The sequence below is a fragment of the Coregonus clupeaformis genome, chromosome 8 (genome assembly GCF_020615455.1).
Source record: "Coregonus clupeaformis isolate EN_2021a chromosome 8, ASM2061545v1, whole genome shotgun sequence".
NCBI classification, from domain to species: Eukaryota; Metazoa; Chordata; class Actinopteri; order Salmoniformes; family Salmonidae; genus Coregonus; species Coregonus clupeaformis.
This window is the reverse complement of record NC_059199.1, coordinates 5,230,600-5,253,854: the sequence shown is the minus strand read 5'-3', so window position 1 is coordinate 5,253,854 and position 23,255 is coordinate 5,230,600. Positions and strand designations below refer to the sequence as shown.

At 43.5% G+C, this 23,255-nt stretch overlaps 1 protein-coding gene across 1 annotated transcript in view; it reads right to left on the bottom strand.

Moving 5' to 3' along the window:
• Nucleotides 1–23,255, bottom strand: part of LOC121572100 (multiple PDZ domain protein) — a 72,964-nt gene that overhangs the window by 39,154 nt on the left and 10,555 nt on the right. Inside the window, 17 exon segments of the mRNA XM_041884006.2 lie at nt 619–780; nt 2,867–3,076; nt 5,697–5,873; nt 6,042–6,089; nt 6,690–6,860; nt 7,531–7,677; nt 7,964–8,043; nt 8,722–8,802; nt 11,915–12,131; nt 13,264–13,352; nt 13,652–13,754; nt 16,253–16,357; nt 16,538–16,621; nt 16,748–16,876; nt 19,936–20,149; nt 20,639–20,778; nt 22,130–22,291. Of these exon segments, the coding sequence (XP_041739940.2) occupies nt 619–780; nt 2,867–3,076; nt 5,697–5,873; nt 6,042–6,089; nt 6,690–6,860; nt 7,531–7,677; nt 7,964–8,043; nt 8,722–8,802; nt 11,915–12,131; nt 13,264–13,352; nt 13,652–13,754; nt 16,253–16,357; nt 16,538–16,621; nt 16,748–16,876; nt 19,936–20,149; nt 20,639–20,778; nt 22,130–22,291 (2,319 nt within the window).

Genomic DNA, 23,255 nt, shown 5'->3' with positions numbered 1-23,255 from the left:
AGCCATTGAAAAGCCATCAGCAGCTGACGGGGAATAGCGATAATTACAGTACAGATTATCCTGCACGATGCACCAAATATCTCTTTATTATCTCCCTAGATATAATTAACGAGACCCGGACTGTACGGCGATGAATCTCTTCAGGGATTCCTTAAGCATCTGAGATGGCACAATAGAACTTGGAAAAATAAATCCCTAGGATTAGGAAACTGTGGAACAACTGCAGCAAGCAGAAATACATAAGGACTCTGGAGGTAGGACTCTGGGGAGTGACAATGATCTATAAGCTTGTGCAAAATGTGAGACAAAAACAAGCAAAATACATACAAAGAAGGGGTTAAAAACTAAATAAACATTTTATCACTTCAATACAGCTGACAGTTTGAAGAAGTCAAACAATTATAGCACAGCACTTCTAATGTCAACCTCGTATGGTAAAATAAGCAACTTATTTTGATTACGTGAGGAGTTTTCTTAGTGAAAAGGGCAGCAGCTTGCTTCAATGAAATTCAAACAAATGAGTACTTTTTTTTGCATTGTAACAAGCTTTCTATAATTGCTGACTGTAATGGCTTTAAAATGGACTCAGCTAGCCACAGTGCACATTTGTTGGCCTACCTTGGGTGTGGAGGACTGCAAGGTAGTCTGGTAGTCCAGGTCGGCGATGCAGGTGCTGCCGTGAAGGGCGATCATGGATGCCTGGAAGGTGTCATCCTCCTCACCAGAGAAGCGATGCTCCAATGCCCTCTCATCGGTCAGGTCTACCTCATTGGAGTCAATCTGCACCAAAGAATGTGAATGTAGTGAATTAGATGGTGAATATATCTCTCTATGCCATGGATGAGCTATCCATTCACGGATAGCTGTGTTAGTGCCATGAGAGCTATTTCTAAAGGATATTCTAACTCCGATATTGGACATTGTTGCTCTTTTCCATTGTTTCTCAGAGTGTTTAGTCGAGTGATACTCCATAAAATGTTTGTCTTGTTTTTTGTGGCTCAATTTTGATTAGATACTGTAGAGTTACGCATTAAATTAAATGCACTTGATACAAGATTGTAAAGGATGCATTTTAGAAGTTACAATGGTTATTTTGTGTCTTTAATTTTGATTGGTTGTTTTTCTTGTCCCTCAATTTCATTGGTTGATTTACATTTACATTTTAGACATTTAGCAGACGCTCTAATCCAGAGCGATTTACAGTAGTGAGCGCATACATTTTTTGTACTTTTTGTACTTTTTTGTGAATACAGTTGTGATGAGTGTGATAGAAGGAGTCAGGCACAGGAGGGGAATCACCGAACGCAGAGTTTATTCCGTTGTACACAAATAGCGCTGGATAGCGACAAACGAAACAGGCACAGGGGAAAATCTACCCTGGTAATACAAGGAACAGTAGCTCCAACAATAACAGGCACAGGGGAAATATCTACCCCGGCAATAACAATGTACGAGTAGCTCCACCGAGCTACACAACTCTCACAAATAAACAATCACCCACAAGGACAAGGGGGCAGAGGGAACACTTATACACGGACTAATGAGGGGATAAGAACCAGGTGTGTGTGATTGACAAGACAAGACAAATGGAATGATGAATAATGGAGCGGCAGTGGCTAGTAAGCCGGTGACGACGAACGCCGAAGCCTGCCCCGAACAAGGAGGGGAGGCAGCCTCTGCGGAAGTTGTGACAACAGTACATATTTTGTACTTGTCCCCAACTGCGACTAACCAATGCAGGCTCTGCCTGGAAAAGGTGGCCCTCCTCATCGCTCTCTTTAACCCGCAGAGTGTTGAAGAAAAAAAAAGAAATGGATTCCTGAGGATGACGACGGACTGCCCTCTTCAATGTACGGCTGTGGAGACAGGGCAGTAAATGGGAAATATCCGGAAGGAAATTCCAATCATTGTCTATAGGTTTCAAATTTCAAGTCAAATATGATTGTAGTTGGGTTGTTAAGAAATCTAATTGAGGTTGTTAGTAGCAAAATGTATGTGAGTTTTAATGGTTTATTTTGGTTTCCATGGTTTTGTCTGTAGTTAGGAATCACGGGCTGAATCTCAGACTAAGGTAAAAAGTTATACTTGGCTATTCGATTTCCAAAGGTGTTGCCACAGCTTTGCTTTAAAAGGACCTTTTGATCTTGATTTTGTCTAGTACGAGCCCAGAGAGAGGGATAAATTGGAGAAGGTATTGGAGGATCAAACTCCATTTTGAGAAGCAATACAACAACCCCCCCCACATTCCAGGAGCTGCAGGAGAGCTTGATAACTCCACAGAGGCTTCCCAAAGACAATGTAATCCAACTGACCTACAATAACCTTGACATCCCAGAACCAGAACTTACTGTATGTTCTCATCATAATGGCAAGCCCAAGAGAGAGAAATGTAACTTTAAAGCTGAAAGAATGCGGCCAATTTTCACAGAAAACAGACTAGAAATCCCTCAGGTGGTGAATGTGTTTGTGGACAACCCCTTTTTTTGACAGCTGCCTCAAACTGCAATAATAAAGCAATATGACACAAAGGGCAGGAATGTTTGTGCTGCCTTATGCTGTTGTCAGGGAGATTGGAGTTGAGTCAGCATGCAGCCTAACTCCACTGCCTTCTCAGCATGAAATATTCAAGCCATCTGTAAGATGAGCCCTCATTATTGGATGTCCACAGACCGGAGAGAAAACGCACACACACACAAACGCTCACATACATATAACACACACACAGAACACACACACACATGGGCACACAGAACACATCGCACTCCGACACCCACCCCCCTCCCTGCACACACACACACACAAACACACACAAATACACACACACCTGCCTCTCTGTAGGACAAACAGTACAATAGGGTTTCCTTACAGGCAGTGGCTTGGCCACCCCAATGTGAACCTTGCCGATGTTGGCCCCCTTCAGTGCCTGGACGGCTTCCTCCAGACTGGCGTTGTCCAGGTTGGTGCTGTTGACGAACATGAGCCGGTCGCCTGGCAAAAGCCTGCCATCCTGTTCGGCCACTCCTTCGGGCACCAGAGAGCGAATCACGATCACCGTCTTGGCCGGATCCATTGGGTCCTATTACAAGATCCGTGTCAGTGAAGTCAATGGACGCACTCGACAGATAATCTTATACAAAAAGGACTCAAATGTATTATGTACTTTCAGTTGGAGGATTTGTTTATTCTGAATGTTCTGTATATCAGGTGTTCAAAACTAAGAGTAAGCAATTGAGTTTAAAAAATACAGCACATTACAGCGTAATGAGTCAATTATGCTATTTGTTTAACTTAATTTCCCAGAGGGCAACGGTCCAAAAGCTCAAATGACCTCCCAAAGTAAGAAGACAGGAACGACCTACAATGACAACTAATTGAAGTGAATAAGTAAATAAGTAAATTCTATAATTTGGGAAAAATCACACTTGACAAGCAAGCAGGGTTCGGTAGGTTACTTTCTAAATGTAATCAGTTACAGTTACTAGTTACCAGTCCAAAATTGTGATCAGTAACGTAACTTTGGGATTACCCAAACTCAGTAACGTAATCGGATTACTTAAGAGGCATTTGAAGAAGACAAAAATGAACAATACCAATTGAATGACATCTATTGCAGGATAGAGTTTACATAGCTTGCCATAAACGGCTGTTGCATTTTACTTTATGGGATGGTTTTCTTCTAACCCATCTTTTTTTACTACATATAATAATACGATTAGGCTATATCTTTACATTAAAAACCAAAGTCGGGCATCCCGAGTAGTGCAGCGGTCTAAGGCACTGCATCGCATTGCTAGGGGCGTCACTACAGACCCGGGTTCGATCCCGGGCTGTATCACAACCGGCCGTGATCGGGAGTCCCATAGGGCGGCGCACAATTGGCCCAGCGTCGTCCGGGTTAGGGGAGGGTTTGGCCGGGGGGGCTTTACTTGGCTCATCGCGCTCTAGCGACTCCTTGTGGCGGGCCAGGCGCCTGCAGGCTGACCTCAGTCGTCAGGTGAACGGTGTTTCCTCCGACACATTGGTGCGGCTGGCATCCGGGTTAAGCGAGCGGGTGTTAAGAAGCGGTTAGGCGGGTCATGTTTCGGAGAATGCATGACTCGACTTTCGCCTCCCGAGCCCGTTGTAGAGTTGCAGTGATGAGACAAGATCGAAATTGGGGAGAAAAAGGGGGTAAAATTAAAAAATGTCGGTCATATTTCCATTCATTACAATTAATGGTGGAAGAGTGGGGTAACATCTCACAGCAAGAACTGGCAAATCTGGTGCAGTCCATGAGGAGGAGATGCACTGCAGTACTTAATGCAGCTGGTGGCCACACCAGATACCGACTGTTACTTCTGATTTTGACCCCCCCTTTGTTCAGGGACACATCATTCCATTTCTGTTAGTTACATGTCTGTGGGACTTGTTTAGTTTATGTCTTAGCTGTTGAATCTTGTTATGTTCATACAAATATTTACACGTTAAGTTTGCTGAAAAGAAACGCAGCTGACAGTGAGAGGATGTTTATTTTTTTGCTAAGTTTAGATTAGCCCAATTGTTTTACCTGAGCATAACACCAAACTACAGACTTATTAGCCTAGTCTTTTGTTTATGATTTTGTTGTCATGGAGGACTGATTGGGCTCATTGCTTCGAGAAATGCTGCTCTCATAGAATAGCATGCTTTGAGCACTACTGAAAAGTGCTATTTGTATGCCATTGGCTGCATTTGCTATAGGCCTATTGTTTACGTTTTTTTGTTGGTGACACTTTGATTACTTGATCATTTGCAGCTGTTTAAGTCTATCAAAAGGGTGCGAGTTTGAGGATGTCTGTTAGGCCTATGGACATTTGTTTTTCAATCAGCACAAATTAGATTTAGCAATAAAAGCCCCACAGTGTGGAACGCAATACCATGGAGGAGTTGGTAGAAACTCCTTCAAACTTTCATTCCAAAGGATGGGATTTGCACTATTCAGCTGTTACAAGAGCGCATTTTTCACTGTCTGTCCACTGGTCGCAAAAACAATGCTTGGTAGGCAGCTTAAACGTCTTCAATTCAACCATTATTGGGTTAAAATACTCATATAGCTTACATTTGTGAACAGCCATCCACAACAACCACAATCTATAAGGTGCAAGTAGCTAAATGAGAGCGCAGCAGTGTGATTCACATCATTGTGCTATGTAGATATCCATAATAAGTGATATCTGTATCGCTTGTAGGCTACACCACTGCTGTCGTCCTTACCTCCAAGTGTTTATTCAAGTTGGATAATCTTTGGATACTGACAGCAGTCGCACCATTGGAAGACATAGTTTGGACTGTAGCCTACAAAAGCCTATTCCTGCTCTTTTCCCGCGATCCATCAAACGAATTGTGTGTCATCATAGTGGTCTCTGACTTGTGGTCAGACTTGCTCAGGCTGAACAAACGTAAACTTTTTTCAATGCTGATTTGGATTTTATTGAGAAAACAGAAAGGTGTCAAATAACTTGTTCGCAAACATCCTTTTTTAATTTAAATGTAATCCTAGAAGTAATCATCTATTTTTTCAAAAGTATCTGTTATCTGATTACAATTTTTCGCTGGTAATGTAACAGATTACAGTTACATATTTTTTTTTTTTACATGGAAGTCGTTACTCCCCAAGCCTGCTAGCAAGTATCATTCCTATGACAATCATTCCCAGAATTCCCATTCAGAATTCCCACCTGGTAGTCCAAGATGCTGAATCCCAGTCCACTCTCTCCCTTCTCCAGCTCGATGTCCTGTATTTCCGTCTCCCACATGGCCAAAGGAGCGCCCAGCGTCTCCTCCGTCACATTTTCCCTCGTTGCCGCCCCCTCGGAACCTCCGGGAACCAGGAAACTGTTGAGGTCTCCCTGTAACTACAGAGATATACCCTTGATATCATCCCTGCGCACGCATTCCTGACTCACTCCGAGCCCATAGGCTCCTGGTTCTCCGCTAGTCTCATTTTGTAGGTTTTTTGGCAGCACATCAAAGGGAATCGTTGGATGCTAGGCAGTAGAAGTGCTGTATGTTGTGTTTTTTACCTGAACTGATGCAGCTGAAGAGCTGAGGAGAAATCCCTCTAAAATCATCTGAAAGCAGGATTCCTTTGAAGGTTAGTTTTGTGTAGCTCCCTGGCTACTATCTCTTGTATCTCATGCATTGTCAAAGTACCTGAGGTATTACTTTAGATGGATTGGTGTTAATAAACAGTCAGAGTCCTTCCTAATCCTAAATCTTAATCCTTTATCGTTGGCAATCTGGAGGCCCGGCAGAGCATTGGACAGACTGTGTTAAAATAATGAGGGTGGATGAGTGAAGTAGGAGGACTTAATGACGTTGATTCCCAATCATATTAGCCATTCAGTATCAAGGGGTGGAGGAAACACTGTTTACTGTGAGCTACTGTATGTCCAGCAGCCACCATTTTGTGAAGGGCTTTCTGGCTTCCCATTCAGTTTTTTATTCATTTGCTGAAATTACTGAATTTTATGGTTGAAAAATGAATTTACCCCAACCATGCATGTTAGACTACATTATGTGGAGGCTGGTAAGTAATGACTATGCTATGCTATGACTATAATAGTTACTGGAACGTTAACCGTTTCAAAATGATGTAATAATGGTGATGTCAATAGCATATACTGTACATGGACATTGTACACGTTTTGTGTATCAGTGTAGGAAAGTACCTTCATTTTAGGTTCAGTGGAAAATTCATCCAACCCTGTTTGGCCAGAATCCCTGTCACTCTGAAGGAGAGGGGCGGGCCTACAGCAGACCATGTAGACACAGACAGGCAGCTCCTTCAGAATGTTCACCACTTCCTTGTGGGTCTCACCAATCAGGGATATTCCATTGACCTGGATGGAGAGGGGTGGACCCACACATCCAATGGTCAACACTCATATTGTGTCAGGCTGGGATTCAATCCGATCGCAGGTTATAAGCATTGCGGTTTTTAAAGGCAATGTTCCCGTGTTTGCGGAGATCCCATTCACGGTAAACGCTGCAAATTCCGTCTCAATCGGAAATTGCATTTAAAACCCACAATTCCTATAACCCGCAATCGGATTTAATCCCGGCCTAAATGTTTTTGATGAAGATGTGGAAGAGGAGACACTGTGCCCAAATATTCCTAGCAATATTTCAGGGTCATTTGTTGCAAGAACAAAATGGCTAGGTTTTTAGTTTTCAGCAATACATTCTAGTTTGTTCACAATTCTTCTTTGCGTAGTGAAAACACATTTGTAACACATCCAATGAATTAAGGCACCTTCCAATTAGATATCAATGATGGAAGAACTAGTGCATAAAGTAAGTTCCAGGCTAACTCTTGTTCACCGGGGGCGTATTAATTACGCCGATTCTGTTGCTAAACGTTTCTTAAACGGAAGCAAACGGAACAAAACGAGGAGGGACCTACCTGAATTTGTCCAATAGAAACTCTTGTTCTGCTCTGTTTGCTTCCGTTTTTGTTCTTAAACGGTAAACGGTTTCCGTAATGAATACGCTATTGGCGGTGTCCCTTACCTCGAGCAGTTCGTCCCCACTGATGAGTTTCCCACAGCGGCCCACTGGCCCCTCGGGCAAGACAGAGCGGATGTAGTGGTGCCCATTGTTGGCCTCCAGACTGATGCCCAGACCACTGCTCTCACTGAACTTCTCCACCTGGGCAACCTGGCACAACAGGTGGATACAACTCAGTTGGCATAATAAAATAAAAAGCTTTCACACATTTTATTCCATTTTCCTTTCACAGTCAGTATTACATTTACATAGTGTGGCAATACGGTTGGTGAGTTATTTTTATGACCAATGTTTTTGACATTTTCCATTGACAACAAATACAACAGTGTTTTTATTCTGCAACCAGAGAATGTGTATAAAACAGGAAAAAATAGAACCAAGTATCATTAAGTAGAGACAGACTGGACTTGGGTGAATGTTTCTTCTGTTTACTAACCGCTACTTTGTGGCTGGGGCCGAGAGTCTCCTGCCACTTCTTCATCAGTTCCAACTCTTCATCCTCTGTTAGCGTTGCTTCTTAAAAACATCAATATAATATAGACTTATAGAATATTAAGTTTAAATTACATTCAGCCAACTGCCGTGTCCCACCTGATTACAACTAAATGACTCACAATGTTAGCTTGGCTCCTTAAAAACACAGAAATATAATACTAACCCAATTAAAACGTAACTATGAAACCTACAGTACATTCAACCAACTGCTACGTCCCATCTGATTCAGACTAAATGACTCACAGCAAGCGGTAGGCTACAGTTAGACAACTCCAAAAACACTACTTGAAAGAGTACTTTAAGAATAACTTCAAAGGCATCTTTCATCTACCCTTTTATGTAATAAAAACAATGTACAGACCCTTATGCTCCACATGCACAATATATTTGAAATGTGTGGCAACACTTCATTGGATAGTCCATCTGTAGATGCTCAACAAACTCTCAACAGACGATCAAAAACATGTCAATTCTGTTGAATTACAACAAAGAAAACATCTATAGACATTCATTGATAGTTTGTTGAGCATCTACAGATGGACTAGCCAAATAAAGGGCTACAGAAAATCTCTTCAAATGGACAGTAGCCTAAAATCAGTCCTTGCGACAGTAGCATATTTTAAAACAGATTGCCATCCATTATCTCTACCACTATACTTAGTAAGGGATCCCAGATAACAGGGGGGCGGATTGACTTACCATCTCTGGTGTTCTTAGTTAACTGATCATTCACAGTGGTGACATCCGATTCCTCACTCAATGCCTGGTCCTGTTTCTCACCTGCACCAAAGTACACAATACACACACGTCAATAAATACATACACACAACTTAACCAAGAGCTCTACAAGTGTGTTATCTTGCTCCCAGCCTGAAACATGATGGCTATGTCATGGGTTGTGCATTGTGTCTTGTATGGTTAATATACACAAACACACACACACACACACATCGCAGAAACATGTGTAGAAGTCTGCTTTAGTTCCTCCTGGTTCCAGCTTCGAACATGCTGGCTATGTTGTCACAGGTTGTGTTATTATTGGCAGTGTGTGTGAGTCTGCGCAAGCGTGTGTGTCTGTGCACGTGTGAGTATGTGTTGTCATGCATTTTCCTACGCTTAGGGTTCTTAAGAGGCTGGCCCAATTACAGGCTAAATGAGTTCAGGGTTTCCAAAGCAGGGCGGAGGGCGCTGCCTTCTAAATCTGGAGCTGTGGTTGTGGTGAGAGGGTTTAAGTAGAAGGGGCCACCCCAATCAAGTCCCGTTCCCATCCTAACATAGATGGAGGCCGTTAAAGTAGGCCACTGTTGTGGTATGTGGACTGTCGTCAAGTGGGCACAGCCCTGCAGTGTCACCAGGGAGGTGATCAGGGGTTGTATGTGTCAAGCTTCTCAGAATATATGAGTACTGGTCTAGGATCTGGTCTTCCCTGTCCATGTAACCTTAATCATCGCAAAACTGATCCTAAATCAGCACTCTGAGACACTTGATGCATATGGCACCAGGACTACATAGAAATCAGGTAAATCTGGATTTTGTCTAGGGGATAGGTCCATTTCAATCATGTATGAATGAAGGATAATGTTAGAGTACGAACTCCTGTGCCCTTGAGCAAGGCATTTAACCCTAATTGCTCCTGTAAGTCGCTCTGGATAAGAGCGTCTGCTAAATGACAAAAATGTAAATGTATATGGAATAAATATATGCACTGTGTTTTGCTTGACTATAGACTACTGTTATAGGAGGTATTTGTGACTGTTAATCAAAGATGCAGTTGCCATGGTCATGTTCATTAGGGCACGCCACGGAAAACGTTTTAAATCACTTTGCAACAGAAATTATTTTATTGGACAAATCCAGGTAGTCTAGGGCTGATCCCATTCAGTCGACTGGTCAATTGTTTGGTCGATAGGCTGTTTTCTTTAGATTTCTTTAGTCGAGCAGTCAGTCGCAAATGCTAGTTTTCTTCATGGTGCACAAGACACCTGTCTGATTCGCGCCTGTCTAAGAGGACTAATCCATTGCGGAGGCCGTGGGGACGGCACAGTCCATCACTCTAAGACATGTGCTACTGAAATTGTATTTGGTTATATTATGTAAGAAGAATGATGCAACATTAATACAAATAATATTATTTTATAACAAATGTGCTTTCTCCGGCGTTGGACAGCGGTCGCTGTCCACGGTTCTGAAACATCAGTGCGCTGTTGAATTGGCGCCTTTTCCTAGACCATGTTGCTATGTGCATAATAGAAAAGTTAACCAGCATATTGGTGTTGAGAACAATAAGGAATAAGACAGATCCTGCTTCTGTAGCCTGTTTGAGTGTTTGGTTAATAGCCTACTTATTCCGTGAGCTCCAAGCCTCACGCAACCACAACATGTCGGATAAAGCAATTTCACAAATTATGCTGTTTTTAATTTTTGCTGTGCTGTAATAAAGGCTTTAGACTTTTTTTCATTAGAAAAGCCTCTCTTGTATCACTTATTTATTTAGTGTTGTTTACACTGCTCCAAATAGTCTGAAAAAGTATAATATTGTAATCTAACAGCACCTGTTTGTCACACATAATACGCACAGAGCTCTTGCTTCTTTTTCTTTTTCTTCATCTCCTTCTTATTGTTATTAATACAATTATTATTGTGATCATCATTATAATAATAAGTCATGTCATTATCATTAGTAGGCTTAGTATAGCAGCCTTGTATAACCACCATCGAGCTGTAGGCCTAAGAACGCATCCTGTTTAGCTGTCTTAATACCGTAACTTACTTAGGCCTATATGTCAATATATAGGCTACTGTACCAATCAATCATTCTTTTGTTCATGTCATCACACAGCATTAGTTTTAAAATGACATAACAAAGGGAGCCTTGAATAATTAGCCTAAACAATAACTAAACCATTCCATGTTGACAATTGCATTCACGAATGCATGTGACTGTTTTTACTCTTTGCTGTAATAAAGGCTTTACAAAAAAGTTAGGCTTATAATTTATTTAGTGTTGTTTACACTGTTCCAGATGGTCAGAAAAAAACTATATTGTATTCTAACAGCGCCTGTTTGGCAATACATAATATCCACACAGCGCTTGCTCCTTACGTTCCCTCTTTTTCTTGATCTCCTGTAGTTTCCACAACTAAGTCAAATTTCTTCCACACATCTGACTTCCCCTTTCCCTCCTGAGCAACCAGTAAACATTCCTCAGTTTCGAGTTTCTTTTTCACGTCCTCCACATACATTTTGCTGTCACGTGTTACGGTGTTCAGAGTTTGTTATTATCAATTTATTGATGCGATTATGATAGGCATAGGTCAGGCCCCATTGGTCAAGTGCATGCGATGCTTACATGTGTCATGTAAAGAGAGTAAGGGTTGAGAGAATGAAGGAAATGAAGGATTTCGGTAAAATAACTTTTCAGTCAGAAATGGCTGTAATTATGTTGCAGCTTCAGCCACACGGACTGCGCGATAAACACTGTTGATGTTCTGTGGTGGTTGCTGCAGCAGGGAGGAGAGAGAGACAACAGGTGCTAGTCACACAGGCACTAGCTGTAAAGAAATTAATAACACAGCACACACACAGTGTAGCAAGCCTAGCACAATCTAGTCATTTGTGTGTCTTAATTATTTCATCAAACAGTGTGCTTAAAGCATCAGACAAGCTCAGTGCATATTGTTGATTTTATTAAAACACATAGGGTGTGTCTATATATGGAAATATACACGTTTAAAAATTTCGAGCAATCGTTTGGTCGAATGAACAGACAATTCTCGTCGACCAATATATATTTTAGTCGAGGACAGCCCTAAGGTAGTCCCTCCCCGTTTCAGTCCGTTTTCTTCCATTCCGTGCCCAATGAACACGGCCCACGCCCTTTGTCCACTGGTACCTTGAGCGGTGGTGTCCGCAACATCTGTTCTCTCCAGTGTGGGGTCTCTGCCCCCTGGGGTTGGTGGAAGTACGATCACACTGGGCACCACAGCGGGTGGGATGTCCTCTGGACGGAAGCCTCTTCTGACCAGCTTCAGGTGAACCGTCTGGCCCGTGTGTCTCAGCACCTCCACGGCCTGCTGGTTGGTGTAGCCCTGGATGTTCATACCGTCCACCTGCAGGGGGCGATCATTAATGTAAAGATGATGGATACATCATAGTGTTGGACAGAGGGCTCTTCTTTGCATCTTTGCCATATTGGCTTCTCTGCCAGCATGGTCATTGTCATTGAGGGCTTTGTCCATGCTAAAACAGACTTTATGCCACATGAGCCATCTATCCAAGTCAATAGGACAACACACAAACAGGCAAGCAAGCACACAGATGCGTACACACCCATACACACAGGCAGACACACAGAAATGATCGCACCCAACAACAAGAAAACATGATGGAAGATTTGCTCATGCTTCATATCAGGCTGTAACACAGAAAGGGTTTTGCATTCATTGTAATTGCTCAATTTAGCGTAATGATTGGAACAGTGTCTCAATACCATTCAAGAAACAACACTGAACATAATAGCTCTCCACTGAAGCTAAATTATTCAAATGTGGGGCCGTACTCTCCCCACATGATCTAAATAGATAAAGCTCAAAATTACCCAAAATGAGAGATACCCCTACACACTTTATTTTATACTTTGTAATGGAATTGAAATGTACATATCATATTATTTAAAAAGTTGAGGATTGTGGCCTGGTCTAGTGGTTAGGGCCGCTGCTTCCAGCACACATAAACAGTGTTGGCATAGGTTCGAATCCTGCCTACTGCACAACCTCTATCTTTCCCCACTGTCAACTTACTGTATCTCTCTCTATCTGTTCAATAAAGTCAAAACTATCTGTTCAATAAAGTCAGAACTCTCTCTATCTGTTCAATAAAGTCAGAACTCTATCTGTTCAATTAAGTCAGAACTCTCTGTATCTGTTAAATAAAGTCAGAACTCTCTCTCTCTGTTCAATAAAGTCAGAACTCTCTGTATCTGTTAAATAAAGTCAGAACTCTCTCTCTCTGTTCAATAAAGTCAGAACTCTATCTGTTGAATAAAGTCAGAACTCTATCTAATCTGTTCAATAAAGTCAGAACTTTATTTGTTTAATAAAGTCAGAACTCTATCTGTTGAATAAAGTCAGAACTCTATCAGTTGAATAAAGTCAGAACTATCTGTTCAATAAAGTCAGAACTCCCTCTATCTGTTCAATAGAGTCAGAAAGGACCGTAAAAATATATAAAATAGACACTTACGGCTATGATCTGGTCCCCAACATGGATGCGGCCATCTTGCTCTACTGCACTGTCTTTAGTTATACTTTTCACGAAAATACCAGAGGGCTCTGAAAAAAAGACACAATGACAATGTGTGAATAACATTCCTAAAACGAGCAGAACCATTTATACAGTACAAAAGACACCCTTTAACTGACAAACCGTATCTGCAGTGTATGGTTCTAGTCAGAAACATTCACCATTTCACAAGGAGAGGCAGTGTCACTACATAGCTCAGTGCTCCAGACATTCTATGGGACTCTTGAAAGTCGATTCCTTCTCAAGTGGTTTCATTCCATCAAACAGAGTGAATCAATTAGAAAATAAATCAAACAAAAGTCTATTAAACAGCACAGCCAAATCTTACCGGAATTTTTGTCCCCCACATAGCCGGCGATAGTGATTCCCAGACCCTGGGCGTTCTTGGTCAGCTCGACGTCGAACGATTCAGCCTCCTCTTCCTCATAGCCCTGTGAAGAGACAGAGGAAGAGTGAGTCAGCTTCCACATTCTACAAAATGGCATACAGAGAGCACAGTAGAGGGGGTGAGTCGCGGGGGCCGAATCCCCCCAATTCCACGCGCTGTTACCAATTTCCCAACAAGCATTCCTCACCTATGTATCATCACTGTCAGCCAGATGAGTTGTTATTTATTTGATGAATCAAGCAACAAGGTTATGGAGACTGAATATACTGTCTAGTTTGGGACAGTGAGTCATGGAACTTATCCAATATTTGATGAGGGTAAAGGCTAATACTGCGTGATAATCCACTCTAAATTCCAAGCATCTGCCTCTAACCCTAGGAAGCTCTTTGCCACCTTCTCCTCCCTGCTGAATCCTCATACCCCTCCCCCCCCTCCTCCCTCTCTGTGGATGACTTCGTCAAACATTTTGAAAAGAAGGTTGACGACATCCGATCCTCGTTTGTTAAGTCAAATGACACTGCTGGTCCTGCTCACACTGCCCTACCCTATGCTTTGACTTCTTTCTCTCCTCTCTCTCCAGATGAAATCTTGCGACTTGTGACGGCCGGCCGCCGAACAACCTGCCCGCTTGACCCTATCCCCTCCTCTCTTCTCCAGACCATCTCCGGTGACCTTCTCCCTTACCTCACCTCGCTCATCAACTCATCCTTGACCGCTGGCTATGTCCCTTCCGTCTTCAAGAGAGCGAGAGTTGCACCCCTTCTCAAAAAACCTACACTCGATCCCTCCGATGTCAACAACTACAGACCAGTATCCCTTCTTTCTTTTCTCTCCAAAACTCTTGAGCGTGCCGTCTTTAGCCAACTCTCTTGCTATCTCTCTCAGAATGACCTTCTTGATCCAAACCAGTCAGGTTTCAAGACTGGTCATTTAACTGAGACTGCTCTTCTCTGAGTCACGGAGGCTCTCCGCACTGCTAAAGCTAACTCTCTCTCCTCTGCTCTTGTCCTTCTAGACCTGTCTGCTGCCTTTGATACTGTGAACCATCAGATCCTCCTCTCCACCCTCTCCGAGTTGGGCATCTCCGGCACGGCTCACTCTTGGATTGCGTCCTACCTGACCGATCTCCTACCAAGTGACGTGGTGAGAATCTGTCTCCACACCACGTGCTCTCACCACTGGTGTCCCCCAGGGCTCAGTTCTAGGCCCTCTCCTATTCTCGCTATACACCAAGTCACTTGGCTCTATCATATCCTCACATGGCCTCTCCTATCATTGCTACGCAGACGACACACAACTAATCTTCTCCTTTCCCCCTTCTGATAACCAGGTGGCGAATCGCATCTCTGCATGTCTGGCAGACATATCAGTGTGGATGACGGATCACCACCTCAAGCTGAACCTCGGCAAGACGGACATGCACTTCCTCCCGGGGAAGGACTGCCCGTTCCATGATCTCGCCATCACGGTTGACAACTCTGTTGTGTCCTCCTCCCAGAGTGCAAAGAGCCTTGGCGTGACCATGGACAACACCCTGTCATTCTCCGCTAACATCAAGGCGGTGACCCGATCCTGTAGGTTCATGCTCTACAACATTCGGAGAGTACGACCCTGCCTTACACAGGAAGCGGCACAGGTCCTAATCCAGGCACTTGTCATCTCCCGTCTGGATTACTGCAACTCGCTGTTGGCTGGGCTCCCTGCCTGTGCCATTAAACCCCTACAACTCATCCAGAATGCCGCAGCCCGTCTGTTGTTCAACCTTCCCAAGTTCTCTCACGTCACCCCCGCTCCTCCGCACACTCCACTGGCTTCCAGTTGAAGCTCGCATCTGCTACAAGACCATGGTGCTTGCCTACGGATCTGTGAGGGGAACGGCACCCTCCGTACCTTCAGGCTCTGATCAGTCCCTACACCCAAACGAGGGCATTGCGTTCATCCACCTCTGGCCTGCTGGCCCCCTACCTCTGCGGAAGCACAGTTCCCGCTCAGCCCAGTCAAAACTGTTCGCTGCTCTGGCACCCCAATGGTGGAACAAGCTCCCCTCACGACGCCAGGACAGCGGAGTCACTCACCACCTTCCGGAGACACTTGAAACCCCACCTCTTTAAGGAATACCTGGGATAGGATAAAGTAATCCTTCTACCCCCCCCTTACCCCACCCCAAAGAAAAAAAAAAAAACATATTGTAAAGTGGTTATCCCACTGTCTATAAGGTGAATGCACCAATTTGTAAGTCGCTCTGGATAAGAGCGTCTGCTAAATGACGTAAATGTAAATGTAAATGTAATGGACAGCGAATTCCAGTTCTAAGCCTTTTGGAGTCACAGATGATGTCACGTGTCACAAATAGAGTACAAAACAGACAGAACCATGTGCCCTCTATAATGGACAGCTATGTCATATGTAAATATACTATTTCAACTAACCTAATAAGACCACTCCAATCCTCCCCCCTTCCTCCCCTACCCACGCAACCACCGACCCACCCACACACAATTGTCTTGTGTCTGCTGTACAGAGAACATGTGCATGTGGTACCTGTTGCTCTGTGACAGTGGGCAACGCCATTGTGACGGTGGAGGTCTCCTCTGGAGGGCCTCTGGTGATGACCAGCTTCACTCTGTTACCACACTGCCTCAGTACCTGGACCAATCACAATACAACTGAGATCAGCACTACACAGTAAACAGTGTACTTGTCCCTGAGGGCAATACTGTAAAGAACTATAGAAAAATTAGGACAAAGGGGATAAAATGTACACGTTTTTGTCAAGTCTTATTATCTGTAGTCAATTCAATACAAGACTGAGCCTAGTCTCAGTACCTGAGCCACCTGTTCACTGCCCATGCCATAAAGGTCAGTGTCCCCAATCGTGAGGATGTGGTCCCCACTGTGCAGACGCCCATCCTAAGGACAAAGTACAGTAGAAAAGTCACTGGTTATTACTAGTAGGTATGTCTTCCAAAAACCAAGCTTCCTGCTTTCACATCCTCTAAATACCAATGTGTGGTGCATCCATGACATTGAAGTCACCTGATCAGCGATGCCTCCAGGCAGGATGGTTTTGACAATGACACCAGTGTTCTTTCCTCCCACAATGCCAAAGCCCAGGCCTGTCCCGTCGTTGACCAGCTCGATGGTCTCCACATGATTCCAGTGGGCCTAAGGAGGGACACAGAGAGTAGGGTCAGATACAGTGCATTTGGAAAGTATTCAGACCCCTTGACTTTTTCCACTTTGTTCCGTTACAGCCTTATTCTAAAATGGATTAAATTGTTTCTTTTTCTCATCAATCTACACACAATACCCCATAATGACAAAGCAAAAACAGGTTTTTAGACATTTTTGCTAATTTACAAAAAAAAGACAAACGGAAATATACATTTACATAAGTATTCAGACCCTTTACTCAGTACATTGTTGAAGCACCTTTAGCAGCGATTACAGCCTTTAGTCTTCTTGGGTATGACGCTACAAGCTTGGCACACCTGTATTTGGGGAGTTTCTCCCATTCTTCTCTGCAGATCCTCTCAAGCTCTGTCAGGTTGGATGGGGAGCGTCGCTGCACAGCTATTTTCAGGTCTCTCCAGAGATGTTAGATCGGGTTCGGGGCTCTGGCTGGGCCACTCAAGGACATTCAGAGACTTGTTCCGAAGCCACTGCTGCGTTGTCTTAGGGTCGTTGTCCTGTTGGAAGGTGAACCTTCGCCCCAGTCCGTTCTGGAGCAGGTTTATACCAAGGATCTCTCTGTACTTTGCTCCGTTCATCTTTCTCTCGATCCTGACTAGTCTCCCAGTCCCTGCCGCTAAAAAACATCCCCACAGCATGATGCTGCCACCACCATGCCTCACCGTAGGGATGGTGCCAGGTTTCCTCCAGATGTGACGCTTGGCATTCAGGCCAAAGAGTTCAATCTTGGTAACATCAGATCAGAGAATCTTGTTTCTCATGGTCAGAGCCCTTTAGGTGCCTCTTGGCAAACTTCAAGCGGGTAGTCGTGCCTTTTACTGAGGAGTGGCTTCCGTCTGGCCTGATTGGTGGAGTGCTGCAGAGATGGTTGTCCTTCTGGAAGGTTCTCCCATCTCCACAGAGGAACTCTGCAGCTCTGTCAGATCGACCATCGGGTTCTTGGTCACCTCCCTGACCAAGGCCCTTCTCCCCCAATTGCTCAGTTTGGCCGGGCAGCCAGCTCTAGGAAGAGTCTTGGTGGTTCCAAACTTCATTTAAGAATGATGGAGGCCACTGTGTTCTTGGGGACCTTCAATGCTGCAGAAGTTTTTTGGTACCCTTCTCCAGATCTGTGCTTCAACACAATCCTGTCTCGGAGGTCTACGGACAATTCCTTCAACCTCATGACTTGGTTTTTGCTCTGACTTGCACTGTCAACTGTGGGATCTTATATAGACAGGTGTGCCTTTCCAAATCATGTCCAATCAATTGAATGTACCACAGGTGGACTCCAATCAAGTTGTAGAAACATCTCAAGGATGATCAATGGAAACAGTATGCACCTGAGCTATATTTCGAGTCTCATAGCAAAAAGTCTGAATACTTATGTAAATAAGGTATTTCTGTTTTTTATTTTTAATACATTTGCAAACATTTCTAAAAACCTGTTTTTGTAACGATCCCGGCAGTCTGAGTCGGGTCCTGTCTGTGGTCTAGTTGTTCTGCTCGTGATCTCCAGTTTCCCGAGGGTGCTGGAACGCTCCGGGGAGCGCTCTTGATTTCCGCACCTGCATCCCATCAGCAATCTGCACACCTGGTCCTGATCATCACCCTTCTTAGGCTCTGGTCTAACATCCATTCCCTGCCGGATCGTTAGCCATTAACAGTATGTTTTGTCAGCGTATCAGCCTCTTAGTACTAGCGTTAGTTTTGTTGTTTTGCACCTTGTTGACCTGCCTTGTACTTACCTCAGTTTTTTTCTGTCTACAGTCATTCTCCCGGAACCTTCACCCAACCCCTGCCGTGCCATCGTTTAATCTGCCACTTCACCTCCACCTACTCATCTCCGCCACCCGCTCCGTCTCCTGGATTATTCTGCACCTTTTGAATCTGTAATAAACCCTCACCTTCGTTCAACTCTCCTTGTCCTGGTCTGCTTCTGGGTTCTGTCTTAGGGAACCGTGACAGTTTTTGCCTTGCCATTATGGGGTATTGTGTGTAGATTAATGAGGGAAAATAATTTAATACATTTTAGGATAAGGCTGTAATGTAACAAAATGTTGAAAAAGTCAAGAGGTCTGAATACTTTCCGAATGCACTGTATGGACCTCAAAACATTAATTGCAGGATTCATACTATATATAGGGTGTAACCCTCAGGGTAAAAGAGAGGTTGGCCGCAAGGAGAACAACAAGGACTAATGAAGAGGAAATGAAGAAACATCATTCCAGAAACCACCTGCAAGGATGTAAAGAAAACTACATAGAACAGGGTTCAATGGAGATACACTCTTTAATCTCTTTGCTCTACTAGGAGCTAAAATGAATAATTTAAAGAGATTCTCCAGTACATTTGTATACTTTTTAGCCAGTAGTTCTGAAAGTAGTGCTCACGACCCAAAATTGGTCCCCATAAATTGCGTACTACGTCATATATGTGCACCACGTCATTGCCCTCTCTCTCGCTCTGCTGTGGGTGCCACATGTGCCTCTTGCTAGCTGTCACTCAAATGGCAAAGGGGCTGAAGCTCATTGATTGAACTCGAATTGCTAAGGGGCTGGCCCACATGGGGGAAAATGAAGGGAAAATGGCGCAGCACAGCTTTCAGAAAGACACTCGCTTTCAAACAAGGGATTTCGTGGCCAATTGAGGTAAGACAGTAATTCTGCTCATAGATTATGCATGTATGAACTACACATTGACACATCCAGCCCAAAATGGGAGGTTTAAAAAAAAACGTAGCAGTCGCCAAAGCATGTCTAAGTAAGTGCTCAATGACGGAATTTGAATATTGTGGTGTGTGTGTGTGTGTGTGTGTTCCCCGGTGAGCTAACATGATACAACTGCCTGTGTATGAGGGGTGCATTTGTTTCTGTGTGTTCCTCATCACACTAGAGTGGTCATGCATGACGCTAGCTCCCCCGGGAATGTGGGACACCTTAGTGTGCATATGTACAGAATGTGAGTGCGTTCATTGTTTGTGTGTGTATGTGTGTGCTAGTGTGTTTATGTATGTGTACGCTTCCACAAGCCTCTGTGTGCATTCTCCTCACCGCGCTGGAGTGGGCAGACAGAGTGCTGGCAGCGGAGGGTGTGCGGGACACCACGGGGCTGGCCAGCTGAGGGATGGGTCCTCTGGCCACAGTAAGCTGCACGCACTCAGACGCTCTCTGCAGGATGCCTATGGCCTGCTGGTGGGTCACTGTCTGGTCCAGGGGCTGACCGTTTATGGCCAAGATCTGGTCTGTCTCCTTCAGCTTCCCATCACTGTGGGAACAGGATGATTCTCATTGATTTGTTTATTATTTATATTGGTAAACTGCATTGAGATAAAACATGTATTTTGTGAGGGAAACATGTCATGGTCAAATGTATTCTGGTCAAATGTATTCTGCTACATGATATCAATTATAGTCTTCAGTTGTTACCCTAGTCAAACATAGTTCATTAGGATGCAGCTTCAGTGTAACAAAGTCCATTCTTGAATAGTTGATTTTCAACAGCTGATTATCTGATGGGCTGTAAATCTTAGAACTGCGAATAATCTCACTGTATAAAAAGATCCAGGTCGAAAAAGACGTGGGTCAGTAGTCACCAACTATGGTTTTGGGGAGATACTAAAACATTAGATAATCAACTGTTGACCTTGTGGCCAAAACTGGGCCAAAACTGGGCCGAAACTGGGTTTCTGGTTATAATTACATCATTTCAACCAGATTTATCCGCTGGGAATGACCCTTGTTAACTTTCCCATACCAGTGGGCCACGCTCCCGGGCTGGATCTCCTGGACGAAGATGCCCAGCTCCCCGCGGTTCTCACTCCTCAGACCAACCACGCTGAAGCCTAGGCCCCCAGACAGCGGCTTCACCAACTCCATGTGTGTCACGTAGCGCCCCTAGACACACACACACACACTCAGCATTAGCACTCCCCTCACCCCCTCTCACAGCGGCATCAAAGACACACGCACTCCTCTGAAGTCTATTTGAAGTCACTCAAGAGTGTGTAGTGTAGAGCGCACTTGTATTGGAATGTCTTTGAATATTTAGCTAGCTTGACTGTGAGTGTAACCAGCCTTGCTTGTGATTATCAAGAGATATTTCTGGAGATATTTCTACAGAAATAGTACCACCGCCAGCATTTGTGCAAAAGTAAAGTCAGATTAGAAACAAACACAATCAACTATATAATTAAATATATGCCTCTTAGTGAAAAAGTATTTGCCCCCTTTCTAATTTTCTCAACTTTTGCATATTTTTGATACTGAACATTATCAGATCTTCAACCAAAACCTAATATTAGATAAAGGGAACCTGAGTGAACAAATAACACAACAATTACATACTTATTTAATTTATTTCATGAACAAAGTTATACAACACCCAATGCCCCTGTGTGAAAAAGTAATTGCCCCCTTACACTTTAGCTGCAATGACTCCAACCAAACACTTCCTGTAGTTGTTGATCAGTCTCTCACGCCGCTGTGGAGGAATTTTGGCCCACTCTTGCATGCAGAACTGCTGTAACTCAGCAACATTTGTGGGTTTTCAAGCATGATCTGCTCGTTTCAAGTCCTGCCACAACATCTCAATTGGGATTAGGTCTGGACTTTTACTAGGCCAATCCAAAACGTCAACTTTTTGCTTTTTTGCAATTTTCACGTAGACTTGATTGTGTGTTTTGGATCATTGTCTTGCTGTATGACCCAGCTGCACTACAGCTTCAGCTCACAGACGGATGGCCTGACATTCTCCTGTATAATTATCTGATTATGATCCAAAACACACAATCAAGTCTACAGGAAAATGGCTAAAAAGCAACAAACTTGAAGTTTTGAAATGGCCTAGTAAAAGTCCAGGCCTACTCCAATTGAGATGTTGTGGCAGGACTTGAAACTAGTAGTTCCTGCTTGAAAACCCACAAATGTCGCTGAGTTAAAGCAGTTCTGCATGCAAGAGTGGGCCAAAATTCCTCCACAGTGATATGAGAGACTGATCAACAACTACAGGAAGCATTTGGTTACAAACATTGTTTAGTGTATGCCCAGCATTAGAACATTGGGGCAGTAACTGAAAAGTCGCTGGTTCGAATACCAGAGCGGAAAAGGTGAAAAATCTGTCGATGTGCTCTTGAGCAAGGCACTTAACCCTAATTTGCTCCAGGGGCACTGTACTACTAAAACAACACATTTCACCACACCTATATGGTGTACGTGACAATAAAACATATTTTTTTGTTTTCTTTACCTGAGCCATGGAGCGAATGATGTGCTCAAACTCCTCAGGAGACGGCTTCCCATTGATCTGTGTACCAGCGGAGGCTTCTGGGTAGGCAAGATGGCCACCATTGGCCTGGGTTGTTGTGTAGCATTCACTCAGGTCACCGCCAAATGTTGATGTGACAACACCCTGAAACCATGAATGGAAATACAGTCAACAAGGGATGCATTCAAGACCGCAGTGTTTCGCAACATTTTGATATAGGCAATCTTGAACTATGTAAATTCTGTAAACTATCTAAATTCTGTATGAAAAACATCTGCTGCTAAAAGCTGTGGCTGTAATATTTTGAATTTGTAGCAGTTGATTGATTATCACACACTGTAACCAAGTGACAGTAGGAATTATACATATATCCAGAAACAGACTTAATCCACAAAATTACAGCTCTATTTTGGATATATCAACACAAACCATGTTCACTTGTCACATTTTGTTACATGCATTGCATTGAGTAGAACTAATATCCAAAATATCCTAAATGAGGCTACACAAGCTGATCCAATCAAGTTCTAACCAAAAACCTGCCATCACTGCTGTTAAAATAAACAGAGGCTAATTTTGTGAATTCCCTAAATCTAACTAAGTCTAGGAGCCTAGGAGTGTCGGAGGCGGGCCAGCTCGTTACCCAACCATGATTAGCTGGATCTATAGTAGTCTAATCCTTCAGGGATAATAGCTTTTTAGCTGTTCCAACAATGACTCTGCTTCCAATGCAATATAAACATCATAGCCATCTGGATGCTTTGATATGTTATTCATTAAAGGGGCTGCAACCACTGTGTTTCTGTGACTAATGGATTATATGAATTAGACACTGTGTAAAACCATGTTTTTAATATAATTTTCTTGTTGGCGCTAATGTTTGTTTATGATTAGTTTGAATGTGATCCAAAAGTACTAGCAATGTATAACTAACGCTTCATTAGCACTTTGTTTGAAATATAGCATCCTCGGTTTCGTTTGCCCTTTTGAACTTGTAATTGTGTGCTTAGCATATTGAAGAAGCATTGTTGACACACTAGCTGACATATCATCCAGCCAGTAACCTATATGGTGAGGTTTTAGCCTTTATAAACTGAAAAACGATGCA